The sequence below is a fragment of the Chiloscyllium plagiosum genome, chromosome 11 (genome assembly GCF_004010195.1).
Source record: "Chiloscyllium plagiosum isolate BGI_BamShark_2017 chromosome 11, ASM401019v2, whole genome shotgun sequence".
Lineage (NCBI taxonomy): Eukaryota > Metazoa > Chordata > Chondrichthyes > Orectolobiformes > Hemiscylliidae > Chiloscyllium > Chiloscyllium plagiosum.
In genome coordinates this window covers 92,290,267-92,305,916 of record NC_057720.1, presented here as the reverse complement: position 1 = coordinate 92,305,916, position 15,650 = coordinate 92,290,267, and the positions used below count along the sequence as shown (strand labels likewise).

The following is a 15,650-nucleotide window of genomic DNA, read 5'->3' as shown; positions in this document are numbered from 1 at the left end:
CAGTTTATGATTCCTTAATACAACAAGCCCAGCAGTTAATTATTGCAAATACACCCGAACAGCAATGAAATAAATGACCAGATCATCTATTTGAATTAAGATGGCTGAGCAATAGTTTTGGATGGACATTAGGGAGAACCAACTGCTCACATAATGTGGACATGCCATGAAAAATCCCCCACTAAAATAATGTAATGGGGGATTTTTCCATTCATCCAAGAGGACAGATGGTACCTCAGTTCAGTTTCCAACAGTGGAGAATTTGAGGAACGGGTGTATATGTATAACTCTTCTTCAGTAGAGTGTCAGCCTAGATTTTAGTGTGAAGTAATGTTTTGAAATTAATAATTCTTAAGATAGAATCCAGTTGCTTTAAGGCCAACCCTTACCTTTTAACACTAATTTGTATTAGAAAAAGATCCTGGACTATGGAAATCATTCTAATTAAGAAAACTAGTTCAAAAGGCAATGTCATGCATGAGTAGGAGCAAATTACTGCACATGTTGGAATCTGTACCGAAAACAACAAATGTTGGAGATCATAGTGGGTCAGGCAAGATCCATGGAGAGAAGGCAAGCTAACATTTCGAGTCTAGATGACTCTTCATTGGAACTGAAGTGAAGTGTGGAGGGGCAGCATCTATGCTATAGTTTTGTGTGTGTGGGGGAGGGTGTAGAGTGCTAGTGGAGAAAAGATTTTGATCGTTCAGATTAAGCGATCAGATCACTTCATCTGAAGTATCAGCATCTTTCCTCTCCCCCCCCCACTCCCGGACTCTGCACCCACCCCCAACTATAGTATAAAAGCTGCCGCTTCCACACTTAGCTCTGATGAAGAGTCATCTCGATTTGAAATGTTAGATTGCTCCCTGTCCATGGATACTGTCTGACCTGCTGTGATCTCCAGCATTTGTTGTTTTCAATGTTAAAAATGACATGTTGGTGATTCTCTTTGTGTCTGATGCAGGGGAGAGGACGTTGATTTGATCCTTTCTGAAGTGACCTCTTTCAGTTGTTTCACGAGTGAACTAACATTCATGGCATGTGCACACCTTGCAATCTCTGCTCTTATGGTAAATTACCTTTACTCGTGTTGTTATGACAAGCGAAGCAAGAAACTAAAATAATTACTACTCTCTTCACAGTGCTGTACCGAAAGACAGAGAGAAACTGTATTTTAAGTTGCGACAGGGAATAGAGAAGAAATTGATCATCACTGTGCAGCAAACATCGAATTGTGAACTTGCTGTTGAGCGGTATGCTTATTAACTTACTTTTTTGAAATAAGGCCTTTAAATGGATTGAAATCAGCTACTTTGTCGGGAAGTTGGCAGACTTTCTCTGGTTTTATAACCTTTGTCAGTCTCACATGTGATGATATTGTATGAAGTCTTCTCCTGCCCATGTGTTTGTTCTTCATGGGCATGGCCTGACTAAAAATGAGCGGGCTAATTGACTGACCCATCCTTCCTGGCACCCAAATATCTGCAGCTGCAGTATAGGTTACGAGTTAGCTCATGCTGTGTGAACTGCGAATGATTATGTTTCCTCCTAGCCCCTCATATCCCTTGCACAACATGGTGATTTGCGACATTGCTGGTCTGGTTGAGGTCAGGTGATCCAGTAGCTTCTGGAATTGAACTTCATATGTACTTGAGCCTGGCCTGTGCAGCATAATTACAGCTTTAACGAATGGAGCTACAAGTGTGCCAACTGTTCAAAATTTTCAGAATGTATTTTCCTAGCTTGTTAGGACATTACAGCTGAGGCTTGCCGACCAGAGTCGTTGATTCAGTTGGTATTTAGTTGATGGACTTTGGTATGGGACTGCAGCTGCCCTCGATATCCCTGCATTCGGGAGGAAAGCTTCACCTAGGGTCTTCACTTTCAATTGGTCTTCAACTATATCTGTTCATGTCATATGAATACTGTGCACTCTTGCATGTGTCCTGTACCCAGATCAGCTGCTACCTGTTAAGTCCTCTTTGGTGATAGACTTTAATGTTGTATGAGTGTGAAAGTTTCCTGGATGCCATCCTAACAGTTACTGGGACTACCTATTTGCGCTGTCCAGTGCGAGATTGTTCCAGTACTTTAGAGTCCACATAAAGAATTTCCTACAATCAATTTGATTTACTCTCTGAATTAATACAACTGTAATCTCAATATTTAAAAGCACTCTGGCAAAATGAGATGCAGTCGAGAAATCCTCTTTGAAGCTGATTATTCTTTCCCTCTGGGTTTAAAATTAAATTTATTCAGAACTTCAATTGAAGCTATTCACTAACCTAATTAAGTGCTCTTTCCCAAATGGATTTGTTAAAAATATACTTTGGGGGTGGGGTGGGGTGGGTTCCTAGAGAGTGTGGAATGTATTCTGAGATGACTATACTCACACTCGCTCTGCAATGAATCAATATGGCACACAAGATAACATTTATAACTTAGTTTACGTTTTGTTTTCAGAGGTTTGTGTAAAAGTTTTCAATAGAATGCTGTTTCCAGTACACACTTTTCAACGAACTGCCCCTAAATTAATCTTTCAATTGAATTATAATCATTAGCTTTATTAGAATATGTACTTGCCTTTCTTATGGCCTTCGTTATACTTATCGCACATCAGGTAGCAGCAGAAGAAATTATTGTGGTTTAAGGGTAAGTCGGCTAAGATTGCACCACGTGAATGTAGATCATAGGAGAGAGGGATAAAGAAAATACTTTGATTTTTACAGTGCCTTCTCATATTCTCAGGATGACTGAGTGAACTGCATATCCAATTAATCACTTTTTAAAATTTCATCAGCTGTCTTTCATGTAAATGTACAAGATCTTAAAATTGAGATAGAAGTTAAATCTGATTTGGTTGTTGAATTTGGGAGAGGAATGTTTCCCATTCAGGCCAACCAGTTCACGTTCCACCTATCCATTCTCATCTAAATTTAGTGTCATAACCTTTGAGAACCTTCTCCATCATGTTCCTTTTTAGTCTCCTCTGAAATATATCAATTCAATTCACTTCTCTTCAACCATGCTCTGTGAAACCAAATGTTTCCTATGTTGTCAACTTTCTTTTTGGAAGATGGTGATTTGTGCCATCGCAATCAACTCTGTCTCCTCTGTTGTGTTAATGCTCTACAGGGAAACTGTAATGTCCGGTTCAGGGCATAAGTCTGAGCAAAATGTATAGAAACCCCAAATGTCTGGGATCCACCCCTTAGTCTCTCCTGGTGAGTGAAAAGAGCACAAAACACCATGTTTAGCAACAGGTTTGTTGTAGGAGTTGCTGGAAAACTGACGTATGTAGACATGAATCAGCCATTGGGCTCCATTTCAGATTTCGTTGTCAGAGTTTTAATCCCTCAGCCTTCAGTCAATCCATCCACTGGAGATATCCTCCAGGCACTGAGGCTATTCATTCATATTTGGAGTTGGCTTTGAGAGTGTCAAGGTCTGTCCACATGCTAGTGATCTAATATGATGCCATCCTGGGGACCAAACCACCTCGAGGTTCCGCTGGGAGCTGTGAGGGGCCCATTTTCCACATTGCCACGAGGAGGTGATGCGGAAGTTAAAAAAGTCTGTGTCCTGAGACGGACAGACTTAGATATTTTTCCTACTTTGCTATTAAGCTGTGGGAAACAAGCTAGTTACACACAAGCAGAGGGCATGCTAACTCCCTTCGTCCACACCCAAGATGGATCACATTGACCTGTTCTAATAGCCAGTGGCATCGAAAGGTAAGGAACTAAGGGTTGTGTAGGGTATTCAGATGCAGAACTCAATTAATGGTGGATTGTTAGAAAGGCTGAATGAGTGCCACCGTTTCTTGTGTAATCACTGTGAAGGGACATTAAGAATTCCCACAGTGTGTAAAGATTTTGCCATGGCATGATCATTTTGATCTCTGCTCCTTCTGTTTACAGACTATTTGTACTCACCTGACGTGGACTAAATCCTGATTTTTCAGCAAACTTTGCCCTTGACTATCTGTCATTAGATGCAGCAGTCCTTTCAGATGTGGCAGGGCCAGTTGTGGTGTGTTGAAATGCTGTTTCAGTAATCTGTGCCACACCTTACTGGAATAGTGCGTTGGAAATTGAATCCACTTTTCCTGGAGTCAGCACTAACATTAAAAGTTAATGAAATTATCAAAAATCTCATTTTAACCAGACTTACCTAGGATAAATACAGATCTCGCTCAGATTCCTTCAGTAATGGTAAGAATAACCCCTAGCTTTAACAAAAACAGTAAAAGAGCAGGATTTCTAATTTTTGTATCTCAAAAACTTAACCCTTTTTATAAATTATCGTCACACAAAAATATCACAAGTTGGGGAAAGTAAAGGACAGCGCAGTTCTGCATCACCAGTTCAAATCTCAAATAAGATGGATTGGTTTCACTATCCTTCTGATTCTTTACTGATACCTCAATGTTACCTGCACAGTGGTGATCAGTCTGTAGATCAGTGGTGGCTTGGCTGAACCCATTGTCTTTTTTTGTCATCTTTGGATCTAAGTATTGTTTCTTTGTGTAGCCAAATGCAGTGTTTCTGTATTTGTTTTGATTCAAAATTGGAGAAGCCAATATAACAGAAAAGGGAGAGAGAAAAATTGGTAGTCATCTTCTGGAGATTGCCTTTCTGTTTCACTCCCTCACATTCTGTGTTAAACAGCATTTTGACCATTCAGAGGGTCGTTACTATGCTGAACTCTCCTGAACCCATGACAAACTGTTCCACTTTGTCTGATTAGATTAGATTAGATTAGCAGACACGGGGAGAACGTGCAAACTCCACACAGTCAGTCGCCTGAGTCGGGAATTGAACCCGGGTATCTAGCGCTGTGAGGCAGCAGTGCTAACCACTGTGCCACCGTGCTGCCCACTAAGAGAGCCCGTCTGGACTCTCTCTCTCTCCACATATATCCGTTAGTTTCCCTTGATTCCACAAAGCTGCAAACAAATCCTTGTACATTCCCCACTTTTTAAAACAGTATACATCTTCTCATTTTCAATCCATCGTCTAAAAAATAGTAAATCTAGAAGATCAGATTGCACCCACCAAACATCACACTTCCGGTCCCTTCTACAACCTGACCCACTTTCATTTCGTTATGTGTAACATAAGTCAGAAGATTGATTATTATCCAGACTGTGAAGAGGAAAATCTGTCTCTGAATTATCACCTCAAGAACGATCAGCTGCTGGTATTTGAAAAAGGCAAATGTTTTCCTCCTAAATGATTTAACTCTCATTGGATTATAACCCCTTGTTCTGGCCTTGAGAGCATATGGGTTTTCTCTTTTTTTAACCTCATCAAATCTGTGAGTCATTTAACCAATGTGATCAAAAATCCCTTTAATCCTGCATACTAAATAAATCCCAGTTTATTCTAAACAATTGTTCATAATTTAATCCTTTCACTCAGTTTAATTTAAGAAAATCTGAATAATAGTATATCATTACAACTGAGATTGAGGACTGCACAGATTCCGTTCCTGTCCCACTCCTCCACTGGTCCTAACAAATTTTATATATAATCAGGGTGATAATTAGGCCAGTTACACAAGTTTTAAACTGTGGCTAGTTTCAGATTACAAACAAGTCAGCCAGGTTTCCTGTGAAAACTAACAAATTTATTATGAATAAAACTTGCTCAAGCAAACATACAAAGATTGTTGCCAGAAAAAAAGGATTAGACTGTGAGATCATAAATATGAGATATTCCAAATGGCATAATTCATTAGAAAATTATGGGTAACAGATAACCAAAGATTGGATACCCAAAATGCATGTCAAACAGCAAATATTCCTTCTCTGCACTGAACTATTACTGGTGCAGAGGTTCTCCTGAGCACCTCTCAAGACTTGCCCTGAAGCCTCACTCCACAAAGATATACAACTGCTCTAGGACTTGACTGGGCCCCCTGTGCACAGAAACTGTGTAGTTCAATTTTCTAACTATAATTAATTCGTCATAAGGAGGGGATGTTTGCCAATGATTGCATAATGTTCAGCACCATTTGTGACTACTCAGATATTGAAGCAATCCATAATCAAATGCAATAAGATCTGGACAGGCTTGGGCTGAAAAGTGGCAATTAACTGTTTAATGTTAATCATGGGATAATGGAAGGTAAATCTTTAATTCTGTATTACTTAATTCCACCACTAGATGCCATCCTGGTCAGAGGAAATCTCAGTAATCAATGTAGTCGGATATGAAATTGAGCTGTTTCTGATTTGCCAGCTTCACAACATTTTGCTGATAATGCAAGCAATGGTTTGAACTTGTGAATGAAAATGTTAACTGATATTAGAGTGGGATGTGGCTGTGATTGAGTTGTTGAAGTGACAAAAAAAAACACACCTTATGACCGAAAGTAGGCGATATTCTTCATCACTTGTGCGTAGGTACAGATTTTGTCATACAATTTGACAGTGTGAAGCGTTTAGGCCTCATGTTTCCCGCTGTGTGTGAAGTGTTGACTGATGTGTAGTATTTTGCCTTTTGCAGATGTTTTGGCATGCTCCTTAGTCCAGGGAAAAATGTGCGGAACAGCGACATGCATTTGCTTGACATGGTGAGTTTGGGGGATAAACAGTTTTATCTTTGAAGTTGTGATAAATGGCTGAACAGACGTAGGTCAAGGAAGATTCTGCAGTTGGTGGGAAAGGCTGACACGCTAACTCGATAAGCTCCTTTGTTTTGAATTTGTTTATGGTGGGGATGGGTGGTGTTGCTGGCTAGGCCAGCGGTTATTGCACATGCCAGCTGTTAAATGTCAGCCACATTGCTGTGGGTCTATGCGTGAGTCAGACCAGTAAGGATGGCAGCTTTCCTTCCCTCGAGGGCATTAAAGATCCAGATGAATCCAGGGGGCCACTAACAATAGTCACATGACTGTCATGAGGCTAGCATTTCATTCTAGATTTATATTCAATTCAAATTTCACCGTCTGCTCTGGTGGATATTAAACCCTTGTCCTCAGAATCTTCACTTGGATTTCTGGATTAATAGGCAAAAGTGAGGACTGCAGATACTGGAAACCCTCCTCAGATGCTGCCTGACCTGCTGTGCTTTTCCAGCACCACTCTAATCTAATTTCTGGATTAATAGTCCAGTGACATTAGCACCAAGCCACAACCACCTCGAGTTCGATGATATCTTGTGAAATAAGGTGATGTGAACACTACAGCTGATAGTATTCCTGCCTTTTGAATTAGAAGGTTTGGGCTCATGCCCCACTACAGAGGCTCAAACACATTATCTAATCTAGACCAGCTTTACAGCAAAGCATTGAGGGAATGCAATACTGTCAGAAGTGCTGTCTTTCTAATGACTTGTTAAGCTGATTGCTCATCAGCTCCCTCAAGTGAATTTGTAAGGTTCCATGGCATTGTTTAGAGCTGGAGGGTTCTCCCCTATGTCCTAGCTAATGCTTGTCCTTCAAACCATCACTAAAGACACATTATCTCTTCTATATCATGTTATCTGTGCAATCCTGCTGCATGTGGTTTGACAGCACATTCTCTACATTTCAGTAGAGACTGCATTTTTTTTAAAAAGTAGCTGTGAAGTGCTTTGGGATGTTCTCAGGAAGTTGTTGTGTTTCCTATATTTGTAACTAAATCAGCACCACAGTAGAAGACAGGATGAATCATGACCGAAAACAGACAGGACGACAGCTCTGGATGACGTCAGCATAAATAAACACCAACTGTGTGGATGTAAGCCCCTGTCAAAGGACAGGGGCTGTCACACCACCTCACAGGGATTGAGACCTTCCAGACCTCCAGCCAGTGAAATCCTCCTATTTACAAAACAAGAGCTTATATTCTGACCTAAACTGCAGAGACGTTAAACAAATATATTATGTCTGACACAAATGTCACTTGTATGACTATGTATTGGTGACTGACCGGCACATTAAGAATTTTTAAAAAAGTGATCTCTCAGTCCAAGTTTCATTCTGGGTTCTCACCTGACAGCTTGCACCATTATCTGGAATCATAATGATTGTACAATGAATGCAGGTTGGCACTGCAGGTACAGCAAGTATTTTGGAAGGGAAATGACAGGCTGGCATTATTCGAAGGGGTCTGGAGTACAAGAATAAGAAAGTCTTGCTGGAAATGCATGATGGTAGTGATTTGGTGACATCACACCCTCGAGTCTAGCTCCTTGAATCATGGTGTATCTGTGTAAAACTTCAAAGGCCTGATGCTGTTTTGAGGAACTTATTTTCTGGGACTTGACAAAGTATCTACCTCCTTTCTGGCTGCTCATTTTGTTTTTTCTTTTTTTACTCAGGAATCCATGGGAAAGAGTGTTGATGGCAAGTCCTATGTAATCACAGGAATATGGAACCCTAGTGGTCCTGCATTTCAGGCTCTAAATGAGGAGACTCCTAAAGGTATTTTTCAGTTCAAAACTACTTGTTTAATCTACCAACCGAAATGGGCAATCAGTGATTGAGGAAGGGGCTTTGTGAGGGTGACATTTCCTTACTGACTGAAGAGGAGGTGGTGCTTGGATGGGATTTCTCTGGAACTGAAGGAAGCACAAAGTGGAGGAGAGGTCGTAATGGGCTGTATGTTGATGACAGAGTAAAAGAGACTGAGTGGAAATAGGGTATTCTCGGACCAAAGGAAAGAGGAAACCTGAGTTATGGACGGTCTGGACACAGTTGGAGATCAGAAGTAAGGAAAAACTGTGATGGGAAAAACATTCTAAGTTGAATTGTTTCCCACATTGGTGTGTCATAGTAGCTTGTGAAAGAAGCTTGAGCTTTGGATGGATTATTAACTAAATCCGTTCAAGGCCGGTAAATGCTGCGTAATAAAGCTGGAAAGTATAACTGCATGTTGACAACAATCTGTGGAAAAGCAGAGAGGTTGGGATCACGAGGCTCGGGCTTGCGGACTAGTCCAGAGTATGATGGAAAGGACCAACGTAGTGTTATTGTTTACCTTAATTGGGTTGAAAAGGGGGTGGTGGTACAGTTGCGTAGAGTCCTGGTTAAGTTCCATTTTGAATTTTGCGCTGTGTTCTGGGCACTTCTGGAGGAAAGATGTCTTGACTTTACATGGACTGGCAATGTCGATACACCAACCTGTATGCCTTTGAGTTTAAGGATTAAGGTTTGTCCTAATTAAGGTTTTTAAGTGGGTAGATAGTATTGCCTCTGGTGCAAGAGTCCAGAACAGTCAGGCACAGCTTTAGAATTTGGATCTAGGCTGTGCAGGGATGATATCAGAAAGCACGTTTTCATCAGAGGATATGACAAACTTGCCCAAGAAGCAGATGTTAGCGGGTCTATTAGAAATGTCAAAACTGAAATTGGTAGGTACTTCAGCAAAAGAAAAATATTGCAGTTGCTGGAAATTTCAATTAAATCCAAATAAATGTTGGGGAAACAGAGCAGGTCTAGCAACCTCAGTGGACAGCAAAGCATATTTACCTAATGTTTAAAGTCTTGGCCCCTTTGTCAGAACTCTGACACAAAACTTGAACTTTGCAATTTCTTTGGAATTTATGCTTAGTAAAGCTGCAAACTACATGATCGCTTGTATTTTATGCAAAGGCAGCACCAACTGACTAATTTCAGATTGGTTATTTTACTCACAGATAAAAGGGTCTACATGACTGTAGCTGTCGACTTAGTAATTACTGAGGTGGTAGAGCCAGTCCGGTTTCAGTTGGAAACAGTGGTCCGTGTGTATCCAACCAATGAGAGATTCTGGTACTTCAGCAGAAAAACCTTCTCGGAAGCTTTCTACATGAAGTTGAAACAGGTACGGGTTTTAAGAAAGAAACAAAAGATACCTTTCTCTGGTGCACTGCCTCACCTTATCAAATGGTGGCACTTCTCTGAAAGGCAATTGCATTGACATTCACATAAAATGTCAGAGCAGACGTAGGACATACAGCCCATTGAGCCGAATAAATTCAATTTATTCATCGTTAATCTGAGGATTCTCAACTCCGCTTTCCTGCCTTTAACTCCTGTACCTCTTGACTCCCTTACTGATTAAAAATCTGTCTGACTTAGCTTTGAACATAAGAGTACACAACTCAGGCACTACAGCTCTTTGTGGTAAAGGATTCCATAGATTCACTACCTGCTGAGAGAAAATCATCCGTCTCATCCCTTGTAATTGGCTGACTTCTTTTTCTGAAATTATGTCCTCTGGTTCTAGACTCTTCACAAGGGGAAGCAACCTTTCACCATCCAGTCTGTCAAATCCTCTAAAACTTTTGTGTCTTTCAATAAGGTCATGTTTCATTTGTTGAAACTACAATTTATAAAGGCACAAACTACTCAACCTCCCCTCATTAAAAAAAAATCCTTCCATACCTGGAGTCAAACTAGTGAACCTTCTCTGGACTGCCTCCAATACCAGTATTGCTTTCCTTATACAAGGTGATTAAAACTGTTCACAGTATTCTCGGTGTGGTCTGACTAGTGTCTTGCATATTTTTAGCAACACTTCCCTGTATTTCAAAGGGAATGGTACAGGTACACAATCCTTTATCCGAAACGCTTGGGACCAGCTGGTTTTCGGAATTCGGAATTTTTCGAATTTCAGAATAAGTGACAGCTCATCAGTGAAATTTTGTAAAAAGTCTTACCGAACAGCAGACTCAGTGTGAGTACTACGGGCTCTAAGACAGAATTGAGGCCTGCCAGTGCTGGGCCACACCTCCCCCACGTTGCATGTGAGTGACTTGTGTCGAGTGGGTGTGGAGTTGGGCTAACGGTTTGCACGCCAAATGACCTTGTTAATGAGATAAAAACTTCACAAAAAAAGCTTTGGACTTTGGAGCTTTTCGGATTTCGGGATTTTGGATAAAGGGTTGTCTACCTGTATATAAAAAAAATTTAACATTCCATTTGCCTTCCTGATTAGTTGCTGAACTAACATACTAACTTTTTGTGATATATGCATAAGGATTCCAAATCCCTCTTTCCACGGCTTTCTGCAGTATTTCCTCTATTTGACCTGCCAAATTAACCTTACATTTTCTCAGATTATGTTTTTTCTGCCAGCTTTTTGCCCACTTGCTTAACCTGACAATATATCTCTGCAGACTCTGCTATCCTTACCGCTTGGCTTCCCACCTATATTTATGATATCTCCATTATAATAGTGCATTCACTTCTCTCGTCCAACTTATTTACGTATAGTGTAAATAATTGTGGCCCTAACCCTAATCCCTGTGGTACACATTTAGTTGCAGGTAGCCATCCTGAAAATACCTGTATCCCAATTCTGTCTTCTATTTGTTAGTCAATTTTATACCAATGCTATTATACTACCTTCAATACTATGGACTCTTATATAAAGTAGGCGAAAGTGAGTACTGCAGAAGTTGTAGATGAGAGTCAACATTAGAGTGATGTTGGCAAAGCACAGTCGGTCAGGCAGCATCTGAGGAGCAGAAAAATCAACATTTTGGGCAAAAGCCCTTCATCTGGAGTCTTACGTTAAGTAGCCTAATGTGACGTACCTTCTCAAACACCTTCTGAATGTCCAAATACATAACATCCATTGCTTCTCCTTTACTAGCCTACTTGTTACTTTCTCAAAGACCTATTAATTTATCAGGTATAATTTTCACTTGATGAAGCCATGCTGACTCTGCTTGATTATATTTGGAATGCTTTGTTATTACATCCTAGACAGTAGACTCCAATATTTTCCCAATACTAAATGTTAAATTAATAGGCCTACAGTTACCTCTGTTCTTCTGTCACCTTCCCTTTGTGAATAGTTAGAGTCATAGAGTCATACAGCATGAAAACATACCCATTGGTCCAACTAGTCCATACTGGCCATGTTTCCAAACTAAACAAGTCCCATCGACCTGCGCTTTGCCCATATCCCTCCAAACCTTTCCTGTTCATGAACTTATCCAAATGTAGAAATATCAAATGTTAAAACAGGGAAAGCGAAAAAAGATCTCTCTACAGATTGATGCTTAGCAAACACATGGAGGCAGTGCCCCCCTACGCAAACTCTATTTTAAAAAAAAACGCTACTTATTTATGCTTTTCTGCAATTATTTGGATTGCAAAAGTTTCACACCGATTCAAATTAAAAATTGAATGATTCTGACATGTAAGAACCAAAAGGATTATATGAGAAACCCTGCAACTCAGGGGCAGCTGAAATATCCACACTGTTCTCAGTCCACCATTTTGTTTGATATGGAGCAGAAGACAGGTCGTTGATGGAAGCAGCTGAAGATAGCTGTCCTGCACAGCTCCTGTAGAGATATTCTGGGGCTTCAATTATGAGCCTCCAACAATTGCTATTACCTCCTTTAGTATTATGTCTCAGCGTCTGAAAAGTTATTCCTCAGATATTCAGTGACTTCAGTTTTATAGACGTGTATTTTCCAGGTAGTGCTGGTTACAATGTTTGGATTTTTAAAAATTAGAACTAACAAATAAAAATGTAATTTTGTGTTCAGCTACTTATGAAAATGTACAGGTACACGTATCGGATCTCTCAATTTATGCACTTAGCTTAGAATTGCATTAATTAGTTCATCCTGGCCCAGAATGTGCAGTGGAAATTACTGCCAGCATTCATGTCATTACTTGACTGTAATAAACAGAAACCACTGGAATCCATGTGTCGCAGAATAATGCAGAACTCCAGAAGTTTTTGAGTAACGCTACACCTCTTCATTGTACGTTGTTCAGTTACCCCACATTGCAAGCAATAGAAATCAATTCAGTTAATAAGAATTTCTACTCTTGGACAGAACGTTTTGCGATATAAAAATGAATAAGTTACAGCTTGCTGATTGAGCTGTCACTGTCTTTTTAAGACACCATACTGCCAAACCCATAACTGGTCCCAAAAAACTGAGCTAGATTTATATTTGTGGACTGTCAAGTTTCTCCATTATGACAAAATTCCTATACTTTCTAGTATAATTCCTTTTTAAGGGAAACTTATTCTCCTTTTGCTTTATCTGAATCCGATAATCATTTATTTCACGAAAAAATTTCAAAAGGTTAAGGCATTCAGAACTTTCTAGTTTAGCTGTGTCTGAATACTTCGACACGATTCCAATCATCTGAGACTTCTCCACAATCTCAGGATTGATGAAAAATTACTACCGTTGCATTGACCTGCCTGTAGCTACTTCCTTCAGAATCCTAAATTGTAACCTCTCTGGTCCAGGGAAGTTAATGGCCTTTAGCAGCCCTATTAATTTCCTTTCTTTCTTTAATTTAGGATATCTGGTCAGTGTGAGTGATTTGGACCAAAGGGTCTATTTCGGTGCTGTACATGTCTACAACCTTTTCTGTAGTGATAGTTATTGCATTATTTCTTCTCCCCTTTTATCCATTGATTATTTTTGTATTTTTGGAACGCTATTACTGCCTTCTACTATGAAGACTGATGCAAAGTATTTATTCAACTCCTCTGCCACTTCCTGGTTCCTTGTCAGTATTTCCCCAGCCTTGTTTCCTATGGAGACTATGTTCACTTTGCTCTCTCTTCTGAAATATTTAATCATGTGGTGTGATTTCAGAGTTACAAAGATGCATTAAATGACAGTAAGTTTGAGGCATCAATCCTCTGACATCAAGCGATATAACTCCGATCCTGGCACTATGCTAAATGCCCACTTAGCTGCTGTAGTCTGATCAATTAGATTCCCTCAGTTGGAAAGGTGTTGACAACTTCCATGGAAAGATTCCAGTGATGACTGCCATAATGGAAGCCTCAAATTGTAAGAAGGAAGGCCATTAGGGGGAGGTACATTGCAACTGAAGAATGAATAGAATAGCTGTTTAATGTTTGTAAATTGTTGGACTGTAATTGGCTTGTCTTGATTTTTATTGTGACAACTCAAAGTTTTAAATCACAATGTTAGTACTTGGCATTATCAATATTGTATTCCAAAATTGTCTATTGCATGCCAGACAATCCATTATTTGCTTGATTCCTTCCTTTTAATATTCTCTCATTTGCCTAATTCCTTGCACTCGTTAGCCTAGTTTTAAGGCTGTTGAAGCAGAGGTGTGGGTTGTGAATAGTTTAGGTCTGAATAGAGACTGATGATGTTAGTTCTGTGGCAGAAATGTTATCATCACGTGTTTGAATCCTGACAACGTGAACAAGGAATAAAGAGTGAAGCGTAGCTGCCCTACTCTGAAAAATATATTTTTCGAGACAATGACCTCCAAAGTACAAAAAACTTGGCTAATAGACACAGAATCAGAAATTGCTGGAAAAGCTCAGGAGGTCTGACAGCATCCGTGGAGACCAAACGAGTTTCAGATCCTGTGACTGTTCTTCAGCACTGATTCATAGCGAGGAAAAGGATGGTGTATGAGCTAAAAATGGGTGTGGGGAGGGATAATGAAGAATAAATGATAGGTGTAGATGGAGCACAAAGAGAGAGAAAAATAGTTGAACAGACAAAGGAGAGGATAGCAGGGCAGACTGGGAGAATGAATAGTTGCTAATGGAGACCATTAGTGCCTGACAGTGGGTTGTTTGTGCTTGCAGCCTATGTGATAACAAGGCCTGATGTGTGGGGGTTGTGGTAAGGACACGGGAGAAAGTGTTGAGAGTGCAGTGTGGAAAAGCACAGTAGGTCAGGCAGAAGGGCTTTTGCCCAAAACGTCGATTCTCCTGCTCTTCAGATGCTGTCTGACCTGCTGGGCTTTTCCAGCACCACACTCCCAACTCTAATCTCTAGCATCTGCAGCCCTCACTTTCACCATGGGAGAAGATGCTCAAGCCTGTATATGAGCTGCACCCACGAACAATCCATTGTTAACCACTAATAATCCTCATTAGCAGCTATTCAGTCTCCTAGGTTGGCTTTAACCCATTCTTTTGTTTTCTGTTTCTCTGGGCTCCATGCAGTTGGCTATTAAGGGGTCTGCTACATTTGAATCTGTGTCAAAATGAGCCTTGTTAGTTTATTGGTTGTAACTTATTTATTGGTTACAAGTTGCATAAGCAGAGATACAAAAACAGTTAAAATTTTTTAATAAGTTCAAAACTAATGCAATAAAATAAGGACGGACAGTCAGGTGATGTGTTGTTTCTGCATGATGTAGGAGCTGGTAGACCCCATGTGGTTCCCACTGACCATTTCTGTAGTAAATGTTGGTTGCTGGAAGAACTCTGGCTCAGAATCGATGAGGTGGAGACTGAGCTTCAAGCATTGTTACACATCAAAGAGGGGGAGAGTTACCTAGATGCTGTGTTCCAGGAGACAATCACACCCCTTAGACTATCTAACTCAAATTCAGCGGGTGCTCAGGGACAGGAGGGTGTGGCTGTGAGTGAGGCAGGTAGGGAAATCCAGGAGGTAGAGTTGTAGGAGCCTCAGCCCATGTCCTTGTCCAACAGGTTCAGGAGTTTTACTCCGTGTGTGGACAGGCTTTGGGACTGCAGGGAGGATGAGCTGACTCACCACAGCGTCATGGCGCAGGGAGCCATTTAAATGGGGGAAACAGAAGAGAAATGCTGTTGTAATTGGGGATAATATAGTTAGAGGTATAGATACTGCTCTCTGCGACCAGGACAGAGTCAGTATGGGTGGAACCTAGAAACAAGAAAGGAGCAGTCACTTTGCCCCCCCCCCAATAGCAACAGAGACACGGAG

The 15,650-nt window shown here is 40.5% G+C and overlaps 1 protein-coding gene across 1 annotated transcript in view; it reads left to right on the top strand.

Annotated features, from left to right (window-relative positions):
- The window catches only part of LOC122554081 (rab GTPase-activating protein 1-like), a 338,947-nt gene that overhangs the window by 111,464 nt on the left and 211,833 nt on the right, over positions 1-15,650 (top strand). Inside the window, exons 7-10 of the mRNA XM_043698534.1 lie at positions 1,146-1,256; positions 6,516-6,582; positions 8,313-8,415; positions 9,630-9,796. Coding sequence (XP_043554469.1) covers positions 1,146-1,256; positions 6,516-6,582; positions 8,313-8,415; positions 9,630-9,796 — 448 coding nt within the window. The remainder of the gene's footprint in view (positions 1-1,145; positions 1,257-6,515; positions 6,583-8,312; positions 8,416-9,629; positions 9,797-15,650) is intronic.